General features: G+C 35.3%; 2 protein-coding genes across 3 annotated transcripts in view; both read left to right on the plus strand.

Annotated features, from left to right (window-relative positions):
• LOC113066300 (mitogen-activated protein kinase kinase kinase 3-like) overlaps window positions 1-3,490 on the plus strand; it is a 65,196-nt gene extending 61,706 nt beyond the window's left edge. The window contains exon 18 of the mRNA XM_026238172.1: window positions 81-3,490. Within this exon, the coding sequence (XP_026093957.1) occupies window positions 81-309 (229 nt within the window). The 3' untranslated portion in view covers window positions 310-3,490. The remainder of the gene's footprint in view (window positions 1-80) is intronic.
• Window positions 3,491-4,921: 1,431 nt separating this feature from the next.
• On the plus strand, window positions 4,922-11,818 carry cry-dash (cryptochrome DASH). Of its 2 annotated transcripts, XM_026238173.1 has the most exons (14): window positions 4,923-5,097; window positions 6,562-6,734; window positions 6,821-6,914; window positions 6,991-7,121; window positions 8,000-8,148; window positions 8,415-8,503; window positions 9,164-9,237; window positions 9,316-9,405; window positions 9,495-9,574; window positions 9,665-9,724; window positions 9,838-9,995; window positions 10,087-10,206; window positions 11,070-11,246; window positions 11,336-11,818. In XM_026238173.1, exons 1-14 carry the CDS (start codon window positions 5,035-5,037, stop codon window positions 11,435-11,437), a joined length of 1,560 nt encoding a protein of 519 aa, XP_026093958.1. In that variant the 5' UTR covers window positions 4,923-5,034; the 3' UTR covers window positions 11,438-11,818. The 2 variants fall into 2 exon arrangements, with proteins under 2 accessions (XP_026093959.1, XP_026093958.1); XM_026238174.1 differs by lacking the exon at window positions 11,070-11,246 and having other exon boundaries at window positions 4,922-5,097.
• Window positions 11,819-12,086: the final 268 nt, after the last annotated feature.

Here is a 12,086-nt window from a genome sequence, read left to right on the forward strand (position 1 = left end):
AAACTTGCATAAATGATTTGGATGGAAGCAGCTAGCTAGCTTGTTGGCTAACAGTCCCTCACATATCTCTCTCTCCTCAGGAGTGTTGCCTGCACGGTTGTAGAGATGCTAACTCAGAAGCCCCCGTGGGCTGAATATGAAGCAATGGCAGCCATTTTCAAGATCGCAACCCAGCCGACTAAGCCAAACCTGCCCGAGGATGCGTCCGATGCATGCAGGGACTTCCTGCGGCAGATCTTTGTGGAAGAGAAATTGCGGCCCACTGCTGAGGGGCTTCTCAGCCACCCTTTTGTCCAAGGCAGCTTCTGATACTTCAGATCTCTCTGGAATCCCCAGGGAAAACCACACACCTGCTCACGGACAATCACCACTCTGCCTTCCAAGAAACCCGCCAACCAGCCAACTAAGAACAAACGTGACCATAAAGAGGGGGTATGTAACTCCGATCTCCACGACGCAGCTTGAAGAATATCATAAGAGGGAACCTATGGACAGCAGAAGCGTGATAGCATTGTCTATATTGTTAATCAGAGTCGAAGCCCTGTCCCAAATGATGCACTTGGCATTTCTTATTTCATGAGCTACGCACCCCTTTTGCTAAACGGACCCTTCTCATGTTTTCAGGGTTTCATAGTTGGGTAAAACTTACAGCAAGTTTAATTTTGCATTCCCGGTCCAAAAGCAAAAAAAAAAAAAAACAGTGGAATTTCCACAACTTTGCATAAGTGGAAAAGAGAGAATGATGTCAAAATGTCAACAGTTTTGATTATTATTTTGTCATTTACTGTCAAAGTAATATAACACAAATTATAGCACTATATATATATATATATATATATATATATATATATATATATTATGACAAACTTTACTAGATTTACGATGTTGATAACCATGGAAATGTGTCATCAGAGTCTGAAGAGGGAGCAATGTTTACACCACACTATTACCCAACATTCCTTGTGACAAATTACATACTTTAAAGGGTGGTCAGAGCTAAGAGTGGGTCAGTGACATAAACCTTTTTTTTTTGGGGTGGGGGGGGGGTCAAGTCCATTAATTTATCCAAAAATAAATGTAAATTTAATTCAGTAGAACTATTCTTATAATTAAGCCTCGTTAAAATTATTAAATGTTTTGGAAAAAAAACAACAACAGCAGTTTAGATTGTAGATTGGCATAATATAGATTTTTTTTGTTTAAATAATCCTATATAATACATAAAGTACTTTAGGTTGCAAAATGTCATGTGGTGTAACTCCCCAAAACTTGAGCTTTTTAAACTTGTAAACTTGTCACAACCAAAAAGGAAAAAAAATGAGTTCATATTAATCACAAATATGAAAAATTATTAAGGTGTGTGTACTCGATGTGTATTTAACACGTAAGGCTATTATTATAACTTTTTTTATTCTTTATGGTTACACCACATTACATTTTAATAGGCTTTTTTAACCATATGAAATCATATAATAATTCCATTATTAAAAATGTCAACTACATTTAAAAAAAAAAATATATATATATATATTCTTTATAATGGACACTCCTGTTTGTCATTGCCATTTGGGACAGAGCCTTTGGCTAGGGATTGATACAATGCAGTCAAAGACTGGCACATAAAGTGTCAAAAACAATACTGAAAACAATAGCTCAGTTTACATGCATTACTTTCAGTTGACTTGATCTGACCCCTGATGCACTTGAAACCAGCCCAAGCGCTCTGAGGTGACACTTCAGGGGTTGCTGAACAAATCACAAACTGTCCGTGTTTGACACGAATGTATCAGAGTATTATTTTAAGGTGGCAAGAGTATAAAATGTGGTTGTTTAACAGAATTCATTTGGTCATAAAAAAAAGAGTTGATTTTGATTATGGCTCATGTACCTCTGTATCCTTGGGTCCAATTCTGAGTGTCATTGAAAGTACATAGAAAAGACCTCGTGGAGCAATTATAATGATACATGTACTGTACAATACTCATTTGAGTAATTTTTTTTTTTTTTGATGGTTAGAATCTAACCAAATATGAATGACATGGCTTAAGACATATGCAACCACCAAAGTGGTATGAGACAGAGAAATGTGTAATTTTTTCCCCATGTCTTTTCAGCTAATGAAGACTGTTTAAGCACATCTTTTTTATATTATGTAAAGTTTTAGTTAAAGCACTCCTTACCCAGAGATAATCACTGTAAATAAATTCCCATTGCACTCTTGGACTCATGCATAGAGCACATAGGATTCAGTGAATATTTTTATACATTCTTTTATAATTCATGTTTGGAATGACAATGCCAAACTTTTTGTATTATTATAAAAATTACCCTAAAGTGTCAAAGCAATATTTCAGATAAGACTACTATGGCTGGTGTGGTAGCAGTCTTTTACTGCTCACTCAGTCGAATGCAACCAAAGAGTGAGATGCTTGAATTATGAATTTGGTCACTGCAGAACTGTTCAGTGTTGCTGAAACAGTCGCTGTCTTGATTTGTAACCTATATGGTGAGTTTTTTTCTGTCGTTGACTCAAATTATTGCTCACTGATGTGCAAACATTTTCCTTGTCATTGTTAAAATGAACACAAATTTAAAGGAATAGTTAAGCCAAAAATTTAAATTTGATGAAAATTTACTCGCCCTCAGGTCATGCAAAATAAGACGAGTGTGTTTCTTCATCATAACAGATTTTTGAGAAATTTTACTCACCAATATGTCCTGTGCAGTGAATGGGTGCCATCAGAATGAGTCCAAACAGTTGATTAAAACATCACAATAATCCATAAATAAAGAATACAGTGAAGCAAAAAGGTGTTTAATATTTTTAATAAACAAAACCATTAATAAGTTTTGAACAATCAATCTGACGGCACCCATTCACTGCAGTGGATCCATTGGTGAGCAAGTGATGTAATGCTGATGTGGTCTATTCTGATGAAGAAAACATTATCTAAACTCCTCAAACTTGGATTACATATTTGGATTAACTATTCTTTTAAGCATACGTTGTTTTATATTACATATTATTTTCATCTGGTTCAAAACGACAGTTAAATTTGAAACTCTCGATTCTGTGATTGCTGTTTTTATGTTCTGATACACCAGCAGCAATTCATGTTGTAATTAGTGCCTTCTCCGATGACTTATTCTGAGAGGTCAGTGGTTTTAAAAACATGTAATGGTGAAATGTGTTTCCTGATGTCCTTCAGATAGTTTCAGTGTATCACACACGGATGCTGTCAAGGACATTTGCTGAAGATGATTGTATTGTAAATACATACTGTACTGAGCTGTCATAATGTTTCATTATATTCAAAGTACCTTGGTCACAGTATAATATTATTGTTCAGATTGTGGAGCGGTCTGGGTTTCAGATGACCGCAGCCGAGGGTGAACAGACCATACTGTGTGTTTTTTTTTGAGGGGCTAAGCCTGGAAACATTTATCAGTGATTTTGTATATTTGAATAAATAAATGTATTGTCTAAAAACAGCTTCTGTGGTATATTGCTATTTTATGAATGTTTAAAGGCACAATATGTAAGATTTTTTATTTTTTTCTATTAAAATGTCCAAAAACTACTAGAACAGTGTTATATATTTTGCTGACTTGTGCACTGACATTATCCCAAATGTTTCGAAGAATGTTTAAATCCATAGAAATAAGCTACTTTTAGTAGTGTCACAGGCCATGTAGATAGTGTCATAACTATCTACTTACATATTGGAAAACTTACATATTGTGCCTTTAAGTATGTTTAAATGTATTTTTAGAAGTAGACAGGAAAAATCCAACTAATTGTTCAACTGCTTAACATTATCAAAGAAATTAACTATAGTCAATAGGTTACAAAAAATAGGAGATCTTTATAGTCCTGATGATACACATCTGATGTCTTTTGATGAAATTGTTGTCAAGCATGACATAGCTCGCAGTCAGTTCTTTAGATATTTGCAACTGAGAGATTTTATTAGAACTCAACAAAATCAGTCCCTGTCCATTCCTAGTCTATCAAAGCTCGAAGAAATGATGGCGAGAGATTGCCAGGGAAGGGGCATCATTTCCAAAATATATAATGAACTGGTTGGTGAATCTTCAGAAACGTCAGTACGTAAACTTGAGTCCCGGAGAGAGGACCTACAGAAGAATATCTCCATTGAGGAGGGGGAGAGGGTGTGTACCAAGGCAGATGTAGATGTAGGTCTGTTGTTGGCCAAAAGAGTCATTGCAATTGCTTGGAAAGAGGTGGACAGACCAAGGATAGGTAGATGGCTTTCAGAATTAACAGCTACTCTCCCCTTAGAAAAGATCACGTATGCAACCAGGGGAAAACAACCAATTTTTGATAATATCTGGGGCCCCTTTAATAATTTCTTTGCTAATAAAGACTTGTTTGGTGGAGATATTTGGGGAGGACCCATAAGTGGTCTCCTGCGGTTCACTTTATTAAAAGGTGTACTGTCTGATTTTGTGTCTGATGTAGTGATTTATTTCTGCTTCATGTGTAGTGCACACTGGTGAGAGCGGTTGTGCACGGTAGATTTTGTAATTTCTCCATTTTTATTCACTTATGTAGCGTTTGTTTATTACTTTATCGTGTATTTCAATTTTCTTTGTCTTTAGTTATGTATATTTATTTAATTATTTGTGTTGTGATGTTATGTCTTGGTCAGTTTGATGGACAGGGTTCTGTCGGGTTTGGAGCAAGAGGTTTGAGTCCTAATGGTTATATGTAAATGTCAGTTTGTTTGAAAATAAATAAAGATATTGTTTGGAAAAAAAGAATTTTTAGTAGTAAACGTGTTAATATGATAACTTTTTATTTTACTTTTTCTAATTATATAATCCTTATTTATTAGTTATAACTGTTATATTTTGTTATATGGTGTCGAGTAAGTTTGGTAAGAAGGGCACGTGCGCTGTCAAGACTGCATGTTTGATAACCTCGCGCTCTTGTTACGTGACCATCACGCTTCCACTGCTGCTCAACATACACACGGTCGCTCGGGACTTCTCTAAAGACCTGTCGCCAGGATGTCCGCTTCTCGTACGGTAATATGTCTGCTGAGGAACGACCTGCGTCTGCATGATAACGAGGTAAGTTACAGTAAATATCAAAGGCTTTTTTAATCTATAGAAACAAAGGAGCGTGCAGTCTCGTCTCGAGCAAAACACACTCGCGCCTGAATCAATATGCTTAAGCCTTATATTACATGACGCACAGTGCACTGCTCTGGATTTAACATGTCACAATGATTATTTTTTACTAATAATATTTATTAAACGTAAAATATAACAACGATAATTATAAATGAATCACGTTTCATAGTTGCAAAACATGTCCATACGAAGCTAAATATGGACTCTCATTGGGTAGTTTGTTGGTAATCGTCATAAGGGGCGTGGCTCAACTTGCAGATAAATATACGCATTCTACGTTCTCTAATTTATCTCTTTTTTACTATATTTATATAGGCTAGTCTTTCTCTCTGTCTCTCTCTAGCAATAACAACATTGAAAGCTAAGTGAATAAAACTCTTTTACAAATACAAATAAATGAAGGGGATGGCATTCATATCAACATACACAGCTGTACAAAGGTTAAGGATCAGTAATATTTTTAATGTTTTTTAATGAAGTCTCTTCTGTTAATCAAGTCTTCATTTATTTTATCAGCAATACAGAAAAAAGTAATATTGTGAAATATTATTGCAATTACAGATTTCTATTTTAATATACTTTAAAATATAATTTATTCCTGTGATGCAATGCTTAATTTTCAGTCTTCATTTTCACGTGATCCTCCAGAAATCATTCTAATATGTTGATTGAATATCAAAATTGGAAACTTTTTTGGGAACCTGTGAAACTTTTTTCAGGATACTTTGATTAATAAAAATATAAAAATATATAAAAATCCCAGCATTTATTCAAAATATAAATATTTAGTAACAATATACTCTACCATTCAAAAGTTATCATTTTTTGAAAGAAATGACAGCTTTTATTCAGCAAGAATGTGTTAAATTGATAAAAAAAAAAGTGATAATAAAAGACTTATGTTGTTAGAAAAGATTCAAATTTATTCCTCAAATTATCCTGAAAAAAGTATCACAAGTTTAAAAAAATATTAAGCTTCTAACATTGATAATAAATCAGCATATTGGCATGAATTCTGAAGGATCATGTGACATTGAAGACATTCATAATTGAAATGGTAATAATATTTTTGAATATTACAGTTTTTTTTCTGTATTTTTGGTCAAATAAATGCAGCTATGATGAACAGAAGAGATGAACCACAGTGTGTGTGTGTGTGTGTGTGTGTGTGTGTGTGTGTATATATATATATATATATATATATATATATATATATATATATATAGTAGTTTATTGGCATGATTGTGTTTACATGCAATAATATAGTTGTATTTTTGGTCTATGAACTACACTGTGCAAATGAACAGTGATTTAATGAACTGCAGTGCCTGCTTCTACAGGTTAAGTTTTGTTGGGCTTATTAGAAAAACATGCCAAACCGGTTTTACCTCATTCATCCAGGTGTTTCATTGGGCTCAGAGGAATGCCGATCACATCATCCCCCTCTACTGCTTCGACCCGCGGCATTACCAGGGCACCTATCACTTCAACTTCCCTAAGACTGGACCTTTCCGTTTACGTTTCCTCCTGGACAGTGTGAAAGACCTCAGGGCCACACTGAGGAAACGGGGCAGGTGGGAATTTTATTTCACACAGAACGTACTTTCTGTCCACATACCTATGTTACATGATTGATATGTATTGATATGCCTTTGTGCAGCACACTGTTGGTGAGACAAGGGAAGCCAGAGGATGTTGTTAGTGATTTGATTCAGCAGCTGGGTTCAGTCACAGCTGTGGCATTTCATGAGGAGGTGTGTTTAAGAGCCAATAACAGCCATCATCCATCACATAAGCTGTAGTCTGACAATTTCTGTTTATTGCCTGAAGGTGGCATCAGAGGAAAGAAATGTGGAGAAGAAGCTAAAGGCCATCTGCTGCCAAAACAAAGTCAAGGTTCAGACTTTCTGGGGTTCTACACTTTACCACAGAGACGATCTGCCATTCAGTCACATTGGAGGGTAGGACAAGTGTTGCAGTGTTATTTTAGTATGATTTATATACTTTTACTAATATTTATACTTCTACTAGTATTGCATTAATTAATATTTTGAATAAGCTTATTATTTATATTTTAAGTTTGAATAATTTTGTTATGTGCTTTTGTCATATTCAGTTTTGTATTTCTGTTTCACACTGATTTTAATTTGGTTTATTTATTTATTTTTCGTTTTTCATCTAATATTTAAATTGTATTTTGTTTTAGAACTATGTCAAAAAATTAATAGTGTCAGTTAACAATAACTACAAGTGTGCTATAAGTGTGACTGAATCATATAAGAATAGCTGTTAATAGTGTTCATCGTCTGGTTGACTACGTCTTGTATTCATTTTTCAGAACATTTCTGTCATATGCGCACAAACTGACAGTCACCAAAAGTTTGCTAATTCTGCATGTTTAATAATACAGCTTAATAATTAATCTTCCCTATACTATATTTAAACAACTTTACCAAACAGGATTGATTGCAAAAGTGTATATGAAAATAATGCATTTAAAGACATTTCTAAAAATAACCACTTGTAATCATTCAGTTTCCATCCGATTTATTGTTATTGTGCTTTAAACTACAGGTTTTATTTATTTATTTATTTTTTCATTAAAATAAACGTTGGTGCTGACATATAAAACAAAATTACTAATTATTTTATCCTACCCATGTTAGTAATTTCAACAACTCATTCAACTTTCTTAGGAAACTTACAGAAAAGTACAGGAAACTCTTTTGCGAGTCCACTGCTACTGTAACTTCCTGTTTTTTAGGATCTGATTAGTAATTGCAGTTTCAGTGCTTTTGAGATTGCATTTCCTGCTTCTCATCTCTGCTGTCTTTTTAAGGTTACCTGATGTTTACACCCAGTTTAGAAAGGTAGTTGAGGGACAGGGCAGAGTGCGACCTGTCCTTTCCACCCCGGCACAGGTTAAATCTCTTCCTCTTGGACTGGAAGAGGGCACGATCCCAACATTCGAGGGCCTGGGACAGACAGGTACCTTGATTTACACAACTGTACTGCATTTAGAGTAAACTGCAAAAGTATCTCAAGGTACATAACATGACACTGTCAGAAAGCTCCAGGCTGAATCAGTTACTCATATTTTCTTTTCTTAATATAGCAATATTACATGAATTGTGCTGTGATTTAATCTCAGATGACTGTATCATCCTCCGAGGGATATTCAGAAGATGAACAAAATTGATTTTATGTTAACCAGTTAGGAATAATCCTGAAATATTTCCTGTCTGTGGTTTCAGAGCCAGTGGAGGACTGCCGCTCGGCCTTCCCCTGTCGCGGTGGAGAGACTGAGGCTCTTGCTAGACTGAAACATTACTTTTGGGATACAGTGAGGCCTCTTCTTACACTTTTCTAAAATGACTTAAAGCAGTAGTTCACCTGAAAATGAATATTTGCTAAAAGTTTACTCCCCTTTAGGACATCCCAAGATGTAGTTGAGTTTGTTTCTTCATCAGAAGAGGTCACTTGCTCACCAATAAATACTCTGAAGTGAATGGGTGCCGTCAGAATGAAAGTTCAAACAACTTATAAAAACATCTCAGTAATCCATAAGTAATTGATTCTTACAAATCGAAAAGCTGTATGTTTGTAATAAACACATTCGTCATAAGGAAGTTTATAATTTAAAACCTAACTTCTGGCTAAAACTCGAGTCCTCTATCCGTAATATTCCGTCTTGTCTGAATCAGGAGGGAAATATGCACGGATAAAGCACTGTTTACAAGTGAAAACAGGCCTCGGTTCTAAACAAATACTGTATGTCTGTGGATCTTGATGTGAGAGGACAACAGGCATGAACTTTTTCACTGGAGTTATGTGTTATACCCATTCACTGCGGAGGACCCAGTGGTGAGCAAGTGATGTAATGCTAAATTTCTCCAAACCTGTTGCAGTGAAGAAACTCATCTACATCTTGGATGACCTGAGGGTGAGTAAATCAGTTCATTTTTATTTTAGAGAGGGTTATTTAATGCTTGTTTTATCACAGAATGCCGTTGCAGCTTATAAGGAGACCCGGAATGGCATGATCGGAGTGGACTATTCCACAAAATTTTCTCCTTGGTGAGCCCTCAAAATGATATTTTCATAATGCATGAGTACAGCACAGAATAATGCTGAGTGGTCATTATCCTCCTTCAGGCTTGCATTGGGCTGCATATCACCCAGGTACATCTATGAGCAGATTAAGAAGTATGAAGCTGAACGAACTGCCAACCAAAGCACATACTGGTGAGTAAAGTGTCTAGGAATATGTTTTCAAATCAAATGAACTTGTGCCAGGTTTTTATATACAACATTACTACCTTTTTCTTTACCAGGGTGATATTTGAACTTCTGTGGAGAGATTACTTCAAATTTGTGGGTTTAAAATATGGAAACAGAATATTTCATATGAATGGTAAGTCAGGATTTATGTTTCTTTTGATCTATTTTGGTTTTAGTTTCTTATTAATCATATAATGATCATTTCTTCCTTAATGAACTGAAGGTCTGCAAGACAAGCATGTGTCGTGGAAAACAGATATGACATTATTCAATGCATGGAAAGGTAATGTGCTAGTCTTTTTACCCAGTTCTTAATTTCATTAATCAACCATTGAAATACACATTTCAATGAATTATCTTTGAATTTAATGAGTCATTTTTTCACTTGTTGTTCAGAGGGGAGAACTGGGGTGCCGTTTGTAGATGCGAACATGAGGGAGCTTGCACTGACAGGATTCATGTCCAACAGAGGACGTCAAAACGTGGCCAGCTTTCTGACCAAAGACTTGGGCTTAGACTGGAGACTGGGTGCTGAGTGGTTTGAATATCTGCTGGTAGGAAACATTTGCTATATTTGATGGAGTGGGTTAATGCTCCCTGCTTTTTGCTGATGTTTGATGCACGATTATCTTTCATTGGCATCAGGTGGATCATGACGTCTGCAGCAACTACGGAAACTGGCTCTATAGTGCTGGAATAGGAAATGACCCGCGAGAAAACAGGAAGTTTAATATGATCAAACAAGGATTGGACTATGACAATAATGTAAGTAGTAGTTGTTTAGTTTAGTTAATTAGACTCTGTTATATCATCAAATCAAATGTTTAAATGATTAAAATGACCATTAATAATAAATTAACACTTGTTTTTAGTGCCTAAACTTATGTGAATTCTATTCATAAAGGCACATCCTGGTATTTTCCACTTTAAATACCCTTTAGTGTTATTTTAAGTGAGCAGGTTCTACAAACATGCCTCAATAGCACTGCATACTATAGGGGTAAGTTGTCACAGTAGACCATGCAATTAAATTAAATTAAATTAATAATAATTAAATTAGTGTTCCTGTAGCTCAATTGGTAGAGCATTGTGCATCAAGCGCAAGGTTGGGGGTTCGATTCCCCGGGAACACATGATAGGTAAAAATTGTTAGCCTGAATGCGCTGTAAGTCACTTTGGATAAAAGTGTCTGCTAAATGCATACATTTAATTTAATAAATTTTCTTTAATTTCATTTAATTTAAAATAACCATAGTTTAAATAGTAACATACTACTACTAATAATAAAAAGACACCAAAATTGGTAAGGGAAACATTAAAAACCCCCAATTGATTACACTCTTATATCGAAAATTAATTTGATTATTAAAATGACCATTAATAATAAATCAGCACTTGTTTTTAGTGCCTAAACTTATGTGAATCATATTCATTAAGGCATATCCTGGTATTTTCCACTTTGTTCTTCATTGTCACTAAAATTAGGAGGTTTTACCATGAGCGTAAGTGTAAAATGTAGGAAGAGGAAGTTACAAAATTAGTTCTGATGCGTCTGAGAGATTACAGTTGTATGATAAGGCTTATTTTGACACAAAATTGAGTTGACCCTCAATTATGTATCTATGAAGGGGGAATACGTGCGACAGTGGGTTCCAGAGCTTCGAGGTATTAAAGGTGGGGACATTCACACACCCTGGACCCTCAGCAACTCTGCACTCTCACACGCGCAGGTTTCGCTCAACGAAACATACCCTTCCCCTGTTATCATAGCACCCGAGTGTAGTCGCCATATCAACAACAAATCAGTAAGATTATTAGCAACTTGATTGATTGTTAGAGACAAAGATACGCTTGTTTTCAAACAAATTACTTAATTTCATTGGTTTCTTTTCAGTCTGGTCCACCGGCAAAAGGAAGGAAGGGCTCATCTTACACACCAAGACAACACAAAGACAGAGGCATTGACTTCTACTTCTCCAACAAGAAGAGTTTCTGAGGAGGAGATGTAGTGGAAAAGTGTTGTTTTTTTTTATGCTGGACATCACAAATAGATGCAAGCCATCTGCTTGGGTCACAGGTTACACAGTGGAATGAGGAAGGGGAAATGAAAAACAGTGTGGTTTAGTGTTGCTCTTTCTGAATCTGTTTTCACACACAGATCCAGAAACTGCTGCTCACATTCTGAAGACTTCATTTTCAAACCGTAACTCAGATTTCCATGCATTTGTATATATTGTGTTGAATACATTATTGCATTTTTGGTGGTTTTAATAAGTTCCTGCGAATGTCCTGGTTTAGTCAAAGACGATTAAAAGTTTTGGAGTTGTTTTTCATTGCTGTTATACCTAAAAATAAAAAGATTGGGATTTTTTTTTTTATATTGGTGACTTTTTCCTTCTCGCATGGAACGGTGATATATGATGAAAATGATAAGAACAATGAAAAGCTTGAATAAGGTGCACATACAGAATAGTCATTTATTCAGAAATAGGAAGCGAGAAGTGCCAACTGTTTCAGTTTTGTTTTAAAAAGCGATGGAAAATGCTGTAAAAAAAAAAAACTAAAGAAAAAGAAACAGCTGTGTGCTAATAACGCTATGAGTAAATCTGTTGCGTCCATGTGCACCTTTACCTGAAACATTTACC

Source organism: Carassius auratus, chromosome 49, assembly GCF_003368295.1.
Source record: "Carassius auratus strain Wakin chromosome 49, ASM336829v1, whole genome shotgun sequence".
Taxonomy (NCBI): Eukaryota; Metazoa; Chordata; class Actinopteri; order Cypriniformes; family Cyprinidae; genus Carassius; species Carassius auratus.